This window comes from Ruditapes philippinarum, unplaced genomic scaffold (assembly GCF_026571515.1).
Source record: "Ruditapes philippinarum isolate M1 unplaced genomic scaffold, ASM2657151v2 ctg3107_1_1_1_1, whole genome shotgun sequence".
Taxonomy (NCBI): domain Eukaryota; kingdom Metazoa; phylum Mollusca; class Bivalvia; order Venerida; family Veneridae; genus Ruditapes; species Ruditapes philippinarum.
The window spans coordinates 250,174-271,469 of record NW_026859100.1 but is presented as its reverse complement, the minus strand read 5'-3'; the positions used below and the strand labels follow the sequence as shown (position 1 = coordinate 271,469).

The 21,296-nt window shown below is 33.8% G+C and overlaps 2 protein-coding genes across 5 annotated transcripts; one reads left to right on the top strand and one right to left on the bottom strand.

The window, feature by feature from the left end:
* Window positions 1–237: 237 nt before the first annotated feature.
* LOC132755218 (uncharacterized) lies at window positions 238–12,561 on the top strand. Of its 4 annotated transcripts, XM_060746032.1 has the most exons (8): window positions 261–518; window positions 3,581–3,907; window positions 4,264–4,416; window positions 7,327–7,512; window positions 8,455–8,640; window positions 11,236–11,391; window positions 11,629–11,671; window positions 12,019–12,561. In XM_060746032.1, the coding sequence occupies exons 1-8, from the start codon at window positions 449–451 to the stop codon at window positions 12,431–12,433; spliced, it is 1,536 nt and encodes a 511-aa protein (XP_060602015.1). In that variant the 5' UTR covers window positions 261–448; the 3' UTR covers window positions 12,434–12,561. The 4 variants fall into 4 exon arrangements, with proteins under 4 accessions (XP_060602016.1, XP_060602018.1, XP_060602017.1 ...); XM_060746033.1 differs by lacking the exon at window positions 4,264–4,416 and having other exon boundaries at window positions 238–518; XM_060746035.1 differs by lacking the exon at window positions 7,327–7,512 and having other exon boundaries at window positions 258–518.
* A 357-nt stretch (window positions 12,562–12,918) lies between these two features.
* LOC132755220 (uncharacterized) lies at window positions 12,919–18,492 on the bottom strand. The gene is made up of 3 exons (XM_060746036.1): window positions 18,185–18,492; window positions 17,030–17,162; window positions 12,919–13,718 (listed from the first exon to the last, which is right to left on the bottom strand). The coding sequence occupies exons 1-3, from the start codon at window positions 18,200–18,202 to the stop codon at window positions 13,519–13,521; spliced, it is 351 nt and encodes a 116-aa protein (XP_060602019.1). The 5' UTR covers window positions 18,203–18,492; the 3' UTR covers window positions 12,919–13,518.
* Window positions 18,493–21,296: the final 2,804 nt, after the last annotated feature.

Genomic DNA, 21,296 nt, shown 5'->3' with positions numbered 1-21,296 from the left:
TTATTTATTTATTGTTGTAATTGTTGTTGTCTGTCGTCTATTTTGATGACATGTGATTCTGACTGGATTAAGGCTGGCGGTGTAGGGGCAGAAATGGTCAAATCATGTTAATTGTACATGTCGCTGATCGGGACAATCAAAGGAAACCTTAAAGTTTACGCACTTCCTTCGAAAAGTGCTTCAGGAAGCTGAAAGTTTGATAGTATTGTTTACATCTATTTGAACTTATCATTTATTGTGAAGTGGTCTGTTTATCAGATGATGTAAATTTATCAATAAATTAGGCTGGATTTAAAAAGGTGTTTAAGAAAAATCTTATTAAACAAGAACTGTTATAATACTGAATTGGTGCTATTATATAAAACCTTAACGTAACAGTGTACATGTGATGCACTTGACGTTGACGTTTAAGTGACGTCATTCTATTAACATTAGTTAACTTTGGATTATGCAGCAAATGAATAGTAACTCGTTGTTAATCGTATGTTCGTGCCTTATTTTCGCAAGATTCGTCAGAGGTATAAGACTTATTGTTTTTCTTCTTATTTGTGTTGGTGTTGTTTTTTTTTGTTGTTTTTTTTTGCAGTTTTTATCTATATTTTTGTAAGTTAAAATTGCGGCGTCAACGATGATAAAATATAGATCTTAGAAAAATATAGAGCGTATTACATGCTATCTATTGCTGCACAAACAAGCTACACATATCAGTACTTCTTATAAATATCAGATCACGGCTTCGTGTATCAGATCACTGCATTATATATCAGATAACTGCTTCATGTATCAGATCATGGCTTCATATATCAGATCACTGCTTCATATATCAGATCACTGCTTCATGTATCAGATCACTACTTCATATATCAGATCACTGCTTCATATATCAGATCATTACTTCATATATCAGATCACTGCTTCATATATCAGATCACTGCTTCATCTATCAGATCATTACTTCATATATCAGATCACTGCTTCATCTATCAGATCACTGCTTCATCTATCAGATCACTACTTCATATATCAGATCACTGCTTCATATATTAGATCACTGCTTCATCTATCAGATCACTGCTTCTTATATCAGATCACGGCTTCAAATACCGCATCACCACTTCATGTATCGGAACACTGTTTTACGTATCATATGATTGCTTTATGTATGAGATCACTGATTCATATACCATAGCAGATCACTACTTCAATACATTACTTCTGTTTCATATATTACGACATTGCTTCATATAACTTTCTACTGTTTGCGTTTTAAACATCTGATCACTTCTTCATGTACATTTTTGTATGTGCCCAGAACTTCATATATCTTATCACAACGTCAAAAGTATATCTTAACCTAAATACAGCTTAATGTACAACAAATCTGTCTGTGTGCAACTACATATATCTTACAACAACTTGATATATTTTACGAAAACTACATTATTACATTTATCTTATCATAACTAAAAATATGTTACAATAACTACATTTCTCTTACCAAAACTTAAACATCCAACAAAATTGCATATATCTTACCACAACTAAATATATCTTACGAAAACTACATAATTATATCTTACCAGCTTTAAATATATCTTACGAAAACTACTTATATCTTACCACAACTATCCCACGAAATCTACTTATATCTCACGACGACTTAACATATTTTACGGAAGTTACATAATTATATTTTACCACAACTTAATATGTCTTACAACACTGCATATATTTTACCACAACTTAATATAACTTACAACACTACATATATTTTACCACAACTTAATATAACTTACAAGACTACATATATTTTACCACAACTTAATATAACTTACAAAACTACATATATTTTAACACAATTTAATATATTTTACGAAAACTACATATATCTTACTTCAACTTAATATAATTTACAAAACTACATATATATTTACCACAACTTAATATATCTTACAAAACTACATATATTTTACCACAACTTAATATATCTTACAAAACTACATATATTTTAACACAACTTAATATAACTTACAACACTACATATATTTTAACACAACTTAATATATCCTACAAAACTAAATATATTTTAACACAACTTAATATATCTTACAAAACTACATATATTTTACCACAACTTTATATTTTTTACGAAAACCACAAATATTTTAGCACAACTTCATATAGTTTACGAAAAATAAATATATTTTTACCACAACTTAATGTTTTTTTACGAAAACTACATACATATACCACAACTTTATATAGTTTACGAAAAATACATATATTTTACCACAACATAATATAATTTACCAAAACTACATTTGTTTTACAATAACTTAGTATATCTTAACAAAACTACATTCATTTTACAATAACTTAATATATTTTACAAAAACTACATATATCTTACCATTACTAAATACATATTGCAGAAACTATGTTTGGTTCTTACAACAATGAGGTAACTCTTACTTTAACTACTTATATCTTACCACAACTTCGTGAATGTCAGACATAATCCCCTTCGGACAAAATCCCCTTCGCATACCCGGACAAAATCCCCTTCATGGGTGGACATAATCCCCTTCATGTTTTTGCAAGGCTGGACAAAATCCCCTTCACTACCCGAACAAAATCCCCTTGTTTCATAGGTTTCTAATGTATTATTATACTCCCTAAAAAATTGATGAATAATGAATCAAACCAAGATCACTGCAATACTTGATTGATTATGAATGCTTTAACAAAGCAATTTTAATGTGAACAAAATGTGCTAATTGAATGTGCTTTTCTGCTGAAATATTTTCTACTTATTTATACATTAAGATATTTACCACACAGCATAATGCAGTATATCGCTCTAATACCCACTTTATAACTTTATAAACACTTTTAAAGAAAATTCATTCGAGGGGGATTTTGTCCTAGGTAGCAATTTTATGAAGGGGATTTTGTCCACTTCAAAATTTCACACATGAAGGGGATTATGGCCACCCATGGAGGGGATTATGTCGAGATATACAAAAATACATGAAGGGGATTTTGTCCGAAGGGGATTATGTCCGTACACCCAACTTAGTTTCTGTAACGAAAGCTAAATATCTTAACAAAACTTAATCTATCTTACGAAAACTATAAATATTTTACGACAATATAATATATCTTGCCAGAATTAAATATACCTGATGAAAACTACATATATCTTACCTCAACTAATATATTTTACGAAAACCACATATACCTAACCACAAGTAATATATCTTACAAAAACCACATATATCTTACCACAACATATATATCTTACGAAATCTACATATATCTAACCACAAGTAATATATTTGACGAAAACTACATATATCTTACCACAACTAATATATTTTAGGAAAACTACATACATTGTATATCTAACGAAAACTACAAAGTTGCATTGTGTATCTGACTACAACTTTATAAATATATGAACTTTACTTCATATATTACAACGCTTTTTCAGATACCGTACTTTTAAGTAATATCAGTTAAATGAAGTTTATTTTTTTATAACATATGAAAAAAATGAAAATTGAATCTTTAAAATTAGTTGCAGCTACAGGAACACAAACTCATTACAACGTAAGGATTGGTGCAGCCGTGAATTTTCATCTTCCTGACGTGTCAAAATGTGCCAAATTCGTCTTAACCGACCCTTTCGACAATATTATTGTCACTGTATACAATATGTCATACACAGAAACCGACAGAAAGTACGTGGATAGAAGTATTATAGGACGGCTCGATAACGGAACTTGGGTGCTCACCTTGCACAACATTCTACAGAGTGATAATGGAACATTTCTGATAAAGCCTAGTAGTGGGCAAAGTCCGGATTTGTGCTGGAGAATATATGTGTTGACAACCTATGATATTCGTGAGTTATTTTTAATTATTTGGCTTTGTATTTTATTTGATTATATGGAAGGTCGGTAGTCCCCCACCCCACCTCCACCAGGTGGCCGGTCGCGCAATTGAGTGGCATCACATGTCTTACTAAATCGTGAAAAAAAATTTTTTTAAAAAAGTCCCCCATGTTTTTTACAGTGTCGGTTTTGGCCTAACCTCGCCCATTCCCCTAAAAATACTGCATAAGACGTGTGGCAAACAATACCAATGAAAAACAATGCATTATCACATAACTATTCGCACACTTGAATTTGGTTGAGAACAAACACTGACCTGATATCAAGTACATGCTTTAAAGTCTGATAAAAATGTTAACATTTACAGACTGGACGTTGTGGAGCGCATGGTCTGCCTGCGACATGTCTTGCGGTCCCGGAAAAAGAACGCGCACGAGACAATGCATACGACCCACGTGTTTGCTTGGAGACAAGGTAGAAACAGCCATATGTGAAGGCATCCAACAATGTGATGTTTTCGGTAAATTAAACACACTTTCATTTTGAAATAAAGTATTATACACCAATGATAAACTACAGCAGACAAAATTAATTAGAAAATCATGTAACTTTTATGATATTTTAGAAATACAGATGCGAAAATATTCAATGTTTTAAATTTTACCGGTAGTACAAACATCTCCTGGTTTACCGTTGTGCAAACATCTACTGGTTAGTACAAACATCTGTTGGTTTAACGTTGTACAAGCATCTACTGGTATACCGTTGTACAAGCATCTACTGGTATACCGTTGTACAAACATCTACTGGTATACCGTTGTACAAACATCTACTGGTATACCGTTGTACAAACATCTACTGGTATACCGTTGTACAAACACCTACTGGTATACCGTTGTACAAACATCTACTGGTATACCGTTGTACAAACATCTACTGGTATACCGTTGTACAAACATCTACTGGTATAGCATTGTGCAAACACCTACTGGTATACCGTTGTACAAACATCTACTGGTATACCATTGTACAAACATCTACTGGTATACCGTTGTACAAACATCTACTGGTATACCGTTGTACAAACACCTACTGGTATACCGTTGTACAAACATCTACTGGCATAACGTTGTACAAGCATCTACTGCTATACTGTTGCACAAGCATCTACTGGTATACCGTTGTACAAGCATCTACTGGTATACCGTTATACAAACATCTACTGGTATACCGTTGTACAAACATTTACTGGTGTACCGTTGTACAAACATCTACTGGTATACTGTTGTACAAACATCTACTGGTATACCGTTGTACAAACATTTACTGGTGTACCGTTGTACAAACATCTACTGGTATACTGTTGTACAAACATCTACTGGTATACCGTTGTACAAACATCTGCTGGTATACCATTGTGCAATAATCTACTGTTATAACGATGTACGAGCATCTACTGGTATACTGTTGTACAAGCATCTACTGGTATACTGTTGTACAACATCTACTGGTATACCGTTGTACAAAACATTTACTGGTGAACCGTTGTACAAACATCTACTGGTATACTGTTGTACAAACATCTACTGGTATACCGTTGTACAAACATCTGCTGGTATACCATTGTGCAATAATCTACTGGTATACGTTGTACAAGCATCTTACTGGTATACTGTTTGTAACAAGCATCTACTGGTATACCGTTGTACAAACATCTACTGGTATACCGTTGTACAACATCTACTGGATACCGTTGTACAAACATCTACTGGTATACCGTTGTACAAACATCTACTGGTATACCGTTGTACAAGCATCTACTGGTATACCGTTGTACAAACATCTACTGGTATACCGTTGTACAAACATCTACTGGTATACCGTTGTACAAGCATCTACTGGTATACCGAGGTGCAAACATCCACTGGTATACCGTTGTACAAACATCTACTGGTATAACGTTTTACAAACATCTACTGGTATACCGTTGTACAAGCATCTACTGGTATAACGTTGTACAAACATCTACTGGTATAACGTTGTACAAACATCTACTGGTATAACGTTGTACAAACATCTACTGGTAGTACAAACATCTGCTGGTATAACCTGGTACAAACATCTACTGGTATACTGTTGTGCAAACATCTCTTGGTACACCGTTGTGCAAACATCTACTGGTATAACGTTGTACAAACATCTACTGGTATACCGTTGTACAAACATCTACTGGTAGTTCAAACATCTGCTGGTATACCATTGTGCAATAATCTACTGGTATACCGTTGTACAAACATCTACTGGTATAACGTTGTACAAACATCTACTGGTATAACGTTGTACAAACATCTACTGGTATAACGTTGTACAAACATCTACTGGTATAACGTTGTACAAACATCTACTGGTAGTACAAACATCTGCTGGTATACCGTTGTGCAATAATCTGCTGGTATAATGTTGTGCAAACATCTACTGGTATACCGTTGTGCAAACGTCTACTGGTAGTACAAACATCTGCTGGTATAACGTTGTACAAACATCTACTGGTAGTACAAACATCTGCTGGTATACCGTTGTGCAAACATCTACTGGTATAACGTTGTGCAAACATCTACTGGTATACCGTTGTGCAAACATCTACTGGTAGTAAAACATCTGCTGGTATAACCTGGTACAAACATTTGCTGGTATAACGTTGTACAAACATCTACTGGTATAATGTTGTGCAAACATCTACTGGTAGTACACACAACTGCTGGTATAACCTGGTACAAACATCTGCTGGTATAACCTGGTACAAACATCTACTGGTATACCGTTGTACAAACATCTACTGGTATAACGTTGTACAAACATCTACTGGTAGTACAAACATCTGCTGGTATACCGTTGTACAAACATCCATTGGTATAACGTTGTACAAACATCTACTGGTAGTACAAACATCTGCTGGTACAACGATGTACAAACATCTACTGGTATAGCGTTGTGCAAACATTTTCTGGTATAACGTTGTACAAACATCTAGTAGTGTACCATTGTATACATCAGCAGTTGTGCTTTTAAAACAAACACCTCTAAATTTATTGCCAAAATATTTAATGATGTCAGATAAAATTAAATTATTCGTGCAATTTGTAAATGTCAATTCGGAATTGAAATAAAACATATTTTATCATGGTTTTGATAATAACAGCACAGCGTATATGACGATTATATTTTATCCGATAAATTTACCAAGAACGATAGGTAATATCTGGTAAAAGTTGGCTCTAAAAACTGATTTTGTGTATTTAAACAGAATTAGTGTTTGAAATTAGTACTGTCCAATAGGATTGCGCCGCGCCTGACCAATTTAATTTTTGTAAATACGTACCTATACTAAAAACTAATGTTTTACACGCATGTCATTTATCCATTAATATAGCCACAGTTGGATCAATGGCTTATCAATGGACAGACTGGCAGTCATGGGGAGCTTGCAGTGTAACATGCGGATATGGAGTGATGACTCGTGTAAGACAGTGTCATGATGATAAAGCTATTATTGAAGACCGGAGATGTACCGGAAGTTCCAAAGAAAACAGAACATGTTCGATCTCCGAGTGTGAACGTAATACCATTATGATATATTTAAAAATTGTCAAATAAAGTGATGTGTTACAACGGCTTGCTTTAACCAAGTATATTTGATTTTGACCAGTCGGAGATAGAATTTGATGAAAATTTTAAGAAAGATTGGTTAAATGTAAGCTGGTTTTGAAAAACTGATAATGTGTGGTTATGCTGAATAAAATCTGATGTTTTACAGTTTGATTTTATTGACCTGTCAATTATGAATACACTGTAGCACTCATTCGAATATATTCGTCGCCACTTCGGTTCTGTCCGTGTAGTTTACGAGAATTAATGTTGAGCATGTAACAAATGTTTTTGAAATGTCACACCAGCTTTGTGCAGTAGCACATTCTGTTGAGTGATTGCCTGATATGTTAGAGGTATGTGGTTCGATCGCCACTGTTGCCATTGCTTTAGACCTACTCTTTCCCTATTATTGCTGTATATTTTAATGGAAATGGCCTAGCGCTTGCAAAATTGTCTACACGGATATGAAGCAACTTAGAAACACTGTCCCGATTTGTATAAAAACATATTAAAACAAAACGAACATAAAGGACAATCATAGCTTCAATAATGTTGAAAATATCAAGATGAAAAAACATGGAACTACGCTGTGTCAATCTTACCAGACATAGGGCATTTCATTTAGTAATTATAAACACGAAGTTTACCCTATTGCGTTATAACGATCAGTACAATCATTTTATAGACACAAAAATAAAAATAGATTTCATCACATCTTACAGCGTACAACTGACGAAACTTGCCGGAAATCAATACGAAACTTGCCGGAAATCAATACGAAACTTGCCGGAAATCAATACGAAACTTGCCGGAAATCAATCGAAGATTAACATATTATGTACATTGACTGTTGACAGGTTACTAGTAATAAAATCAAACAATACATATATGTCATTTATCCTTAATTTAGCCACAGTAGGATCAATGGCTAATCAATGGACAACCTGGCAGTCATGGGGAGCTTGCAGTGTAACATGCGGATATGGAGTGATGACTCGTGAAAGACAGTGTCATGATAATGAAGCTATTATTGAAGACCAGAGATGTACCGGAAGTTCAAAAGAAAACACAACCTGTTCGATCTCTGAGTGTGAACGTAATGCCTTTATATTACACTGTGTATTTAACTTTTGATTTATTTTAAATATCTGTTATAATAAAGTAAAGTGTAAAAAGAATCCTTAAAGAAACTCCACTGTGGTCTAAAGGCATAATTTAAACATATAATTTGAAAATCTTACAAATATCAAGTGAAGCACATAAAACGAAAAATCTGAAGAAAAAAAGATAACAAATGATATATTGGACTGAAAAAATTTTTAATCGATTTTATAAGTGATTACTAGCCGAATGTTTGAGAGAAAAGCGTTGCAACGCTTTTCGTTTTGGGGCTATTTTTCACAATAAAAATGATTGTTCTGATGAAGCAGGATAAGGGAATGAGCACAAGTTATTGGATAAGACATAATTGATTAGCAAACAAATCTTGGGAAAAATATTATCAGCACCGCCATGTCAAAACCTCAGTGGAGCCCCTTTAAGGTGACAACAGACACTTTCCGTGGTACTCACATAAATGTCATTTAAACAAAGTTATTTTAGTAATAATTGTTATTTATTTAATCTTTGTGCATTAAATGTCGTTGATCATCATAAAAAATAACATATTTGAAAAAAATGCCTTTGTAAATGATTGATTTTGAATAAAAATCCTAAAATTTTAAATCGTCATATCAAAGTCATTTTTTATTTTTTTGTCATCAAACTTTTTGGAAAATAACCATACTTATATTATCTGGGGAACCGTGTCTCAAATTTTTCTATCTTTTTCTCAAAAAAATATTACGTAACGTCAAACATTTTAGGCGACTTTTTTCACCATACATATTACGTAATTAAAGATCATTAAGTCGCTGATTGAGCAAACAAAAATCCCTGACACGGTTCCTCCGTAATGAATTTCCTGTCATGTGCTTTAAACCGCATGTTTAATTGCTTGATTATTAAAAAAGTTATGCCGATTCTAAGTTAGTCCGACCCGCATCAAACGAAGTGTCATAAATCGGCTGTTCTCTCTCGGACCCCTACGTTTCACGCTAAATAATTAATTGCATAATACACAAATATCGCACCAGAGAGGGTCACAAGTTGCGGTAACATACTCTTACAACATTTTATGACCCAGTGACATCTGACCAATTAAAAAGCTGCTGATTTATATCAGTTTATAGCCGAAAATTCTTCAATTCTTAACGTGATTTACTCTCCGTCTGGTATCTGTCGCACATGTCACGTGACTATCGGTAAAATTTGAGGCACTCAGTGGGGGAAATGGACGCATTTGCGCACCGGCTAGCGGGGTATTTAATTGTTTCCTTTTTGAAGTTTATTATTATTATCATCAGCATTATTATTGTATTATACCAGTGTCACTCTGCCTGTGTATTCGTGTATAATATTCCGTTAAAAATATAAAATAAAAATAACAAAAAACTGAGCTTCTGACAGTCTTTTAAAGTCCATGGTAGATGTACAAATAAGAACGGGATATTATATATTTTTTCCACCAAATTGATAAGGCTCACATATTTTAATAGAAATAAAAAGTATTACTCGATCATTATGATCTGGCCTTCTTGGACTTCTATTATGAATATCATCTATGCACGGCATAGAGATCCAGTTTTCTACCGGGATAGACAATAATATGTCATACTTTGTAGTACTGTGTCCGATTTACTAGCGAACAATTTATTTTCACTGAGAATATATTTTAATATCTTTTTTTAATTCATAGAGAAATAATCATCCTTAGACAATCTAAAATGGTTTAGAAATTTGTCAGGGACACCTTACCACAAGTCATATAGGCGTTCACATAAAAAATGTTGTCTGTTTTTGTTGTTGTTTTACTTGACATTGTTAGAAAACGAGGTTGAATGTAAAGTACGCCCTTGAATCCGTACAAAAGTCTATCAACTCAATGTAATATCTATCAGATTAACGGGACAGACAAATTATTTTCACACATTATGGATATTTTAGCTACATTTTTAACCAACCCCGTGGTCGTGCGATTTGCCGCTATGCTTAAATATTTATGTTTCATACATTATGTTACGTACATTGGCCGACAATTTCTTAATTTATAAAAAAGGCTAAATGTTGAGATATTCATAAAAGATGTACGGTAGTTGTACGATACATGTATTACGAGAAGTATGGACCAGTATGGACCTGTAATTCACGGATATATGGAACTACCGATTTCCCTCATTGATGCCTCAACAGGGGGCGGAGCGTTATCGATAATTGACAGGTTACGCGAATAGCCGATACAAATAGTATAGGTACCGTTTAAAAACGTTTAAAAACACATTTTTTGGACTAACTGCTTCCAAAATTAAATCACAAATGTGTTCAGAAAAGGTTGATAAATCTACTTAGCAAAATATCTCATTTTAGGTATTTTCAGTGATAATTGACTCCGTTGTCACCTTAAGCGAGTAGCCTAGAATTTGGCTAGTCGGAGACAGGATTCAAAGAAAATCTTAAGGATATAGATGCGTTTATCATATAACCTTTTAAATCTTCTAAGTCAGCAACTAGCACTGTCATTCAAAGCTAATAGAATAAATCACGTTGTGAGTAATATGCAAAAAGTGACGGACACACGATTTTTAAATTTCAGACATTGACGAAACCAGTCCCGGAAGTGGTAATTTAGGAGCAGACGAAAAGGTCGTACAACTTCCGTTATATAGCATTGTTGGAGCCGGTGCGGGTGTATTTATTCTCATTCTGATTATTGTCATATGCGTGCTGGTGATGCAACTTAAAAAGAGAGGTAAAGTTTTGCAGATTAATTAGAGACTCTATATATTTTCTTTGCGTAACCATAAAAATCACGTGATACCCATCCGTGATATTTCAACTTCTTTACAAATTTCTTTAAAAAGATATTCAAAGTTACAAAATTGTAGATAAGAGGTCACGGAGTTCGAATTTTCAAATTATAAAGTACCACAAAGTACGGAAGAAATGCATTTATTTTACTAATCTGCTATTTCTTTTCATTTTTTAGATTCTTTTAAAAGAGGTAAACCATCAAAAAAGGCAAACATACCGTGAGTTTATAAATTTCTTAAATACAATTATTTAAAGTTTTTAAATTAATCATCAAAAAGAAAAATGCGCCAGCAGATTTTGATCTTCAAAAGTAGTTTGTTTTGAAAACTATGTTAAATGCACTGGTTTGTCTTTCAATCCGGATAAAATCATTCATAGAATTTAACGAATAATTTCAATGAAAAAATAAACAGTGCAGACCATGATCAGACGGCATTGATGTTGGCATGATGCCAGCTGATTATATATTATAAATTTAATCTGTGACGTATATATTTCTCGCGATTTTAAGATGTAATAATCAAAGTTTGTAAAATATTGTTTGGTTTTTCAAAATCTATTTCAGAAAGAAGGAGTCAATTATTTCATTTTCAAGTCAGGGTATCAGTGGTGTTCACGTGTATGACGAAATAGACGACGCCAAATCACAGAGAATGTCTGTTGTCACAATTGATAACCCTTACGTCACACTGCCGAAATCACCAAGGGGACAGCATGCTACAAGAAATAACGCGGTCACATATTGTAATATTGAGGAAAATGTGTTTTTATTTGATAACAGTGGAATAGGAGGACAGTCCGAAAACCGAAAGGCATCATGCGCATATCAGAATACTGAAAGTAACCCGGATCAGTTTGACAGTAATAAATTGACGGTCCCTAGACATATGTCTGTAGATAGTACTGGGTATCTAATGCCGGGAACCACAATGGAGCGGGCGCAAGCGAGACGCAACAAAAAATATTCCAAAGAAAAATAATTAACCGGAAGTTTCAAACTCACCTCGTAACTGTTACTTCCGGTGTAAAATGTGAATGAAATTGACGAAATCGCATCTTCTCGGCCCTTTCCGTCAAACTTCGGATAAAAACGTTATAATGAATAATAGCCGAGGTGTTCCGATTGTATTTGAAGCCAATCACCACAATAGATCGTGTGGCTGACACACATAAGAAAGATAAATATTGTAATAAAAGGGCAATCTCTTTGGGTTTGCTATGCCTGAAAATTATAATTTCGAATATTAAATGCAATACGTGTATGGAATTGCCAATTGATTTTTAGAGTTAACATTACAGTTCCTACATTATTCAGCATCGGACAAGTGCAAAAGAGAAATTTAAGCTATGCAGATTGAAATTTTCATCTTATTTTACAATTTCATGTAGTTGTCAAACAAATGAATATTTATGGTATGTAATACAATGAAATTAGGGACAAAATATATATAAAAAAAACACCAACAACAGAACAATATTTTTATATTGAGATGATATAGTAAATTAGCGTTTGGCTCAACAAAACATCACACATATAATATTACATAATTTTACATATGTATCAACATTGATACATAACAATTCAAAGATTCCCATACACAAAACAAGCGGGGAACTTTCTACATGATAGACAATTGGTAACAGACATTAACTGTGGACATCTATCATATAACTGTGGAGTGAAAACGGATGAATATGAACAAATATGTTTACCTAAGGTAAACTTTGGAGTTTAGTTTTCCCAAACATGGTTTCTTGTAAAGAAAGATATCATTTAAATTAACACCATCAAAAATGGAAATTGATTATACATGCATTTGCATTATAGATTACAATATATACATGTATAATATAGAACAGAACATTGTTTGTGTTTGTTCTACGTACAGTGACTGACTGAAATGATTTGTCATTTAAACTAATGGATGAGTATAAAATTGTATACGTAACATAATGAGTGAATTTAATGTATCAACAGTCAACTGAAAGCTTCCTACAAAACCCTGATAAAGGTCATTTCCTGTAAAGTCACAAAATTGTCTCCCGGTACAAAATCCTCTTCCGGTTAGTCTCTGCACATGCTCTGTGCACACGGCGTCATATCCTGGCACTCTTGTACCTCCTGGACTAGAGAGCAGATTGGGCAGCAAACAATCAGGAGGAAGTCATTCACGCCACTTCCGTCAATCCCTTTGCTGTCCCGTATCCGGCCACGCACAACCATTCTGCTCACCAGATTGAGAGGCGGCAACATCAGTGATAAACCTTCAAAAATATTGTTTTGTACAACAATTGTTTGACTAGAGACTTTCATTATTACAAACCCGCATTTTACTACTTGGAACATCTCTTGCTGCTTTAATAAGTATTTCGGACAAAGCAAAGCAGTTACAATGAAATAAATTACTGTAATATACGTGTGCACCTCAAAGTCAATGTCAAGCCTAGAAGATGGAAGTAAATATGAGAATAGAACCTCTTCTTTAGATTCTTCGTTATGTTCGGTTATTTATCAAAATAATCTATTGTAAACTAATGGTTAATCATTCAGATTACATCAAATTCACCGTAGGGAACGTGTTACAGTATCGCGTTTTTCGGTTACAGTATAGAATTTTCAAGATGGAGGATTATTTATGGTAAGAGAGGTAGGTGATTTTTATTCAGGTTCATACTACTAGAAGTTTAGTTTCTAAAAGATGTTTTGTGCTTTGCTTGTAAGGAACAGAATCCGGTATCTAGTCATATATTTCTTCAGACCCTGCACCGTAGATTTATCTCGATATTGTCTCATAAATGTGGTGCAGATTTGACGGTTTAAAATTTGAATCGAGAGATCAACGCATTTTCCCATTTTCGACATTATTTAAGCATGCCTAGATAAAAGTAAATCTACAAAACGTTAGTCCTTTGTGTTTAGAAACGTTTATAAAAAATAAATGACCAGTTGAACCTATTTTCCTGTTGGTAAAATGCTTTTTGAAAAAAATAAACAATGTTACAGTATAGAGCGAGGTTTATTTTAAGGGTACAGCATAGACCTAGCGACTTTGATCCAATTTTGTTACAGTTTATACCCAAATGTCGGTTACAGTTTAGATACTTGCAAAATTGCAAACAAAGTTCGTGTATCCATTATTTTTATGAAATAACTCATACTTTTCTATACATACTTGAAAGGTTGTATTACTTTTTTTCTTCAGCAGAAAAAAAGTTATAGTTTGCTATTTTTCTTACTTTAAGTTTCAGATTGAAACTTTTTGCAGAATAAGCAATGTCCTAAGTAAGGACTGTTTTCACGACAACAACAGTAACTGTTATCGAATTGTATTGAGAGAAGAAAGATTATTACACATTATAATAATGCCTATTAGTAATAAAATAGAGAAAAAAGAATTCTTAACAGAAGTCCAACACGGAAAACATGAAAATGTTGCAGGCTCAGTTTGACTTAACTTGTTCATGGACGGTATTGGTAACTGCAAGCTACCGTCCACGCCTCCTAGCACCGGCTTCAGCAGAATTCACATTAAACATAAACTGGTACACTTTAGATTTTTTAACATCTGTGGTGTGTTCATATGGCGGTTATCATGGAACATTCAATGTGGCACGTTATTGCCATTCTATTAAAAGCGGATATTACCCCCAGGTTTAAAATTGCGTGTGCCTTAAACGAGAATACAAATGAGTGAAACTAAATAAAATGAATTTTTTGAGAGGGGATCGGAGGTTTATGAAGCCTGCATACCATTAGATAAGCTATCATAAGACACAATGAACAAGCAAGGCAATACCCCTAAGAATGATTTAAAAAGTATTTAAAGTGAAGCAATACTGCAACCTTAAATTTTATTTTTTAAGTTGGAATTTCCAAATCTACCAAATAATGTATTTTGTAGGTATTTAAAATGGTTTGTTACGTTTGGCTTTCTTGGATTTTAAAGTTTTTAAACGACATTGAAGGTCATGTGAAAACATTCCTGCTTTAGTGTAGAGAAAGACCAAGATACCCCTTTGTGAAACATTTCAGACACGAGCGGGCACCTGACTAGAAACACCGACCTTCCGTAAATTAGCTTGATAGGATTTCCTCATATACAAAGAATCCAAAAGTTGTGATTGGATTTCACAACTACAGCAGTAAATGAAAGATGGATTTGAAGTCGACGGCCTATATCCCGACTCTGCCACTATATTATGTACCGCTCCATCAGGCTCCACTAGAGGAAGATATTGTAATTGTCTGACCTTAATTTATACTCTTTAACTTTCAATATTATTTTCTTTTTTCAGTAACATGAAAATGCTATACAGGATGTCTGAAAAGAAAACGACTTTTAATTTAATAATGACAAAAATAATCGTAACATCAACAAAAGAAGCATTCGAAATGACGCCATGGTCATGATTTGATTTAAATTGCTTTTTTTGGTTCGAGATGAGAAAGGGTCTTTTTTAGACATTGCTTTTTTCAAAAATCTATGTTTTGGGTTTCGTATCCCCGATTGCAACCGAAGGGCCATTTGAACAAATTAATTGGTAGACAGTCATGTAAATTTTCATCACATTTAGTCAAGTACTTACTGAGCGATGAGATTGCACGCACATGTGTACGACAGACGGACGAATAGCCATCGGCCCAATACGCTCACAGAGATTTAAAAAGTCTATATATGTAACATGCATACATGTACCTAGTATATATAGAAAATATCGAAGTCTAACTGTAACCGAAATTCTGGGTTATAAACTGTAACAAAATTTCGGATAAAAAGCGCTAGGTCTATGCTGTAACCCCACACAAAATCACCTTCGCTCTATACTTAACATTGTTTATTTTTTCAACGCATTTAACGAACAGAAAAAAGGTTCAAACTGGTCATTTACTTTTATATACATTTCCTAACATAAAGGACTAACTTTTTGCAGATTTACTTTTTCTAGGCATGCATAAATAATGTCGAAATTGAAGAAAAATGGGCTGGTCTCTCGATTCAAATTTTCAAACTGTCAAACCTGCATATTTATGAGACAATATAGCGATAAATCTGCGGTTAAGAGTCTGAAGAAATATATGACTAGATACCGGATTCTGTTCCTTAAGAGCAAAGTACAAAAACATCTTTTAGAAACTAAACTACTTGTAGTATGGACCGGAATAAAAATCACCTACCTGTCCTCCCAACAAATAATCCTCCATCTTTAAAATTCTATACTGTAACCGGAAAACGCGATACTGTAACACGTTCCCTACGGTGAAATTGTTTATGAAATTGTTGAATACTCGTAAAATGATTGCCTTTTAGTGCTGCGCAGAATGCGCATGCGCGGAATTATACTTCCGTTTCAATGGAAATATCGTATTGTAAAACGATCTATATTGGAATACATTGATCTAGATCTATACATTTTCTCTGATATTTTAACTGTTAAAATCACTTACAAAAAAGCGTGCGGTTTTACATAGTTTTAAAGACGTTAGTGTAGCATTTGCACTGAATAATTTTATATACAGTTTTGCATAAAATTTACGTATTATTTTGTTTCAAATTAGCTATATGTATAAGTTTTACCACAAATTACGCAATTTCCAGAGCCAATTGTTTCTGCCGTCCGTCCAAACATTATACAAGGACAAATCAAGGTAGACAGGCACGTGCTGACGTCATCAAAACATCCAAAAAGGTCATGTGACCAAGCTCCGACCTGGAAATAAAAGATAGTCAAAATAGACCATCAGTCGTGTTCAATAAATAAAGATACATGTGTATTTTAAATAACACTTAATATTTGTATACTTAATTTTTTTAGATATACAGTAGATTCTTTTTCCACATTAAGCTACATACATTATGTATATGTTGTAAGGTAGATGTTAACCATGCTAACACAGACACTTGGGGTTTGGAGCTCAAAACGCCTTTAAAATCCAAATAAAATGCATATTTGTCAATCCCAGCACATGTACTGATCATATATATCAAAAAAACTTAATATAAGCCGTTTTGAAAAAAAATCATATTTCAACATCTATAATAATGTGTTATTATAAAGTGTCTGTGCATGCTAACAGAATAAACGTGCATAAATGAGGTTCACTTATAAAAAGACTTTTAACTATCGCCATTCAGTGAATTTGATAGCTTGAGCATTACTTTTCACGCTTTTACTACACCTGGAGTAATTCTAACTTTACATTAATGTAATAATAATATTATAATGTCATAATATGCTCAATTCTGCATCAGTATGATACTTTGATGTACATGATGCTAAGGAGCTTCTGTCAAGTGCTTAGTAGGAGTTAGTTCAATGAATGTGTTAGTTTACTATAATACAATGATAATAATATTCATCCTAAATATTTATCTGTACTTCTATCAGTAGTTCAATGTTATCAGCATAAAGCATATTTGGTATTTTCGAGTTATTTAAACTTCCTTGTTATGTGCTTACAGTTGTCAAAATAAATTATAGCCAGTCAATTAAAAGATAACCATTGTCAACAGATCGGCTGTATAGGTTCTTTCAATTCATTTGATTTGGGTTCTTTCAATTATATTTATTTGATTACAAACATATTTTCGTCTATAAAGTTGTATTCAAAGTGTATTATTGTAGATAAAACCTTGCATGTTTCATGCAGATTTAAATCAATTATTTAATATAGATTTAAAAATGTAATTATCAATAAAACAAAACAAATATTTATATATTGCATTACTTACACGGTAACTCGCCGCCATACTTGTTAAAATCCCAAACTTTAATTCCTGCCGCACACAATACAAAACGTTAACAATAAAAAAAATAAGTATTTGATATTGTGTCGCCTTGTAGAACCTTTAAATTAAACAATCAATTCGTCAATCAGTTAATCAATCAATTAGTTAATCTACGCGTCTATTGTTCACAGCTTTATTCTGCCAGTTCATTCTTCCTTTAATGAATCCGGTCAAACTAGGATGTAAAATAACATGTTTAAAGACACTCCAAACTTCTATATTAATGACAAACTACTGTTATTGACCGGGTAGGTCTGGTAGCTCAACAAATGCGGAAATTTATTCAACCTTAATCAGATTTGATCTGTACTTTAGACGCTTGGTTTTCATTTATAAAGCTATATATCGAAGGTGAAAAAATTTAACTAATTGTTATAGGGAAGCTTTAAATGGTTCGGAATATTTGGCTACCCTACAAACGAACGTGTATAACGTTACATAATATCTATTATATTGGTAAAACGATCAATGATCCATTGAAAATAAATACTGGATCAATATATAGTAGACATTTAATAATTTTGTATTACATGCGGAACCATACTTGCTTAACGGTGGAACTTAATTCTACAAATGTATTTATATTAACATGTGTACATGTTATTTATCACGTTAAATGCTTGTTTCACATGGCGCAATACGTGATTTTATCACATACCTGTGCCGATTTTGCGACTCCGTAAAAATGGTATTGCATGGCCGTGCATATATTTTGACGTGACGTCATTTGCGATATACTATGGTGGCTGATTTGGAACTCTTTTTGTGCCGTGTTGTCGCTATCGACAGCACGACAAAACGTCAAACGGCACGCTGTCGTCCTGTCGCTGACGATGCACGCCAAACGGTGCGTTGTCGTGCGGCGTGTTGTCGCGATGTCACATTGTCGCTCGGCTTAAGGGTTGGCTTTTTGTATACATGTATATATAAGCCAAACGACAAGCGACAACGCGCAGAACTTGGCGTGCTTCGCTAGCGACAGGACTACAAGACGACGGTGCGACAACGCGCCGTTTGGAGTTTTGCTAGTGACAAGACGACAACACAAAAAGGCGATAACGATATACGTTGTGTTGTCGCTATCGACAACGCAACGCGCAAAGTGTACCAAATCAGCCACCATAATATGTAAAGACGGCTAAATGTTAGCTTTACACGATAGGCGCGTCAATGAAAAATGATACTTTTGCACTTTGAACAGACTTCATTTTGCTATGTGATAAATAGAATATTATTTTCGTGTATCTTCATTACTGAATTTTTTGAACGTATTGGGCGTTGCTTTAAGCCATTGCAGGCATTTTTGTCTAGATTTTATGGAGAGAAAAACTGATTATACAACTTCATTTTTTTACTAAAGAAGTGGATTGTTGCTCGCATACCACGTGAATCACGGTTTGTCTAATATACAGATTTCCAAACACAACAAGCATATTGGTCAATCAAAAATGGACAAAACAAGATTGTTACCCCATTCCAATACGTAAAATAATGGTGTCACCTCATCTCAGAAAAATATCAAATGCTAACAAAAGTTTGACAAAGTTTAAACGAATACGAGTCAACTCGTCCCGCGGTCAACTCGTCACCTTTTTGGTCAACTTGTCCCATGTTCGTGAAGTTAGCCAGACAGCCGGAACAATTTTTTGTCTCGTCCGGGTGTTCCGGCTACTCCGGCTAGCCGATTTTCTCAAGGAGACAATTTTGTATATTAATTTCGAAGCCAACTATCCATCTTGCAAAATATTCGTTTTAAGGACCATATCTTTTGATAAGTGTCTGTTCGTTTTTTAAAATAGACTTAAAATTTATAGCGAAAACTAAAAATGTTCTTCTTTCAAAAATAAATGTGAGAAAATGAAATTTAAAAAATCTCCGTTTGTCGGAATCATAAGCATATGAATTCCTTCATATAAACATTATATGAAGAAAGTATTTTAACATACATGTATGCATTATTTTCCTTTTCCAAATTGTTACATTACTTTGAATATGACAATATAAATAGATAAAAGTTAACAAAGGAGAGCGACAATCACCGTAAACAAGACCGTTCTAGAAAAGAAGGGGTTCAGGTGATATTGGGTACGATACTGGCGTATGAGAAAAATTGAATTTCTAGTTGAAACTAAATGAATGAGACCAACAAAGACTAGCTGATGTTTGCACATTTTATATAAAAATATTAGTGAAACCCTTCTTTGTTATAAAGTAGTTTAACATACTGGTGATCCAACTGGCGAAATCATAGTTGTAGTTTCAGACATACCTGGCCGCAGCTTTCCTACAATATATTAATAGAACGATGTTCTACTTGTGATCTTACAAAAGTTGAATATGGAACCTCCTGAACAGTTTTATTTGATGTTTCTTGTGTTTCATTTAATAAAGCGGTTGCTTTGGATGTCGGATTAATTTGATATGCTGGGTACGTCCCGTTTAAATTTTTGGAGATTGTCACCCCGACGTATTTAGAAGAATTTGATGCTTTTTAATTTTGTATTATCTAAGGATCGAATTGGGGTATTCTTAGTATTTTGCATATATCGGGGTTAAATTCCACGGCCCATTTTGTAAGAGTTGAGAATCTGGCTGAGAAGAATTTTTACGTAAACTATGGTTTCATCATATCACGTCATGAGCCTTACTCTTAGCCGTTGATGTATGAAAGGAACAGGGGTAGGGTACAGAAGAGATCGAGAATGGGAAGTTCCTTTGACAGGTGCACGTATGTACACATGTGTGGATATCTCCAAATTAAAATTTTCATCATTTTGTCATGTTTAAATGCTGAATTTTGCATAAGCCGGTGCTAGGGCGTGGATGGTAATTTTCATTTTCCAGTATCGTCTATGAAGAGGCTCAAACCGAGACTGCAACATTTTCAAGTTTGTTGTTTAAGGGCTACTCTTTGAGAGCGGTGAAGAAAAAATTACATAACCCTGTTTATTGTTTCGGAGTTTAATACAATAATAACATTGTATGTTAATAGTTAACATATGAATTTATGGTGGTCTACCTTAATTATCAGATGCTTTCGAGAAGTCCATTACTA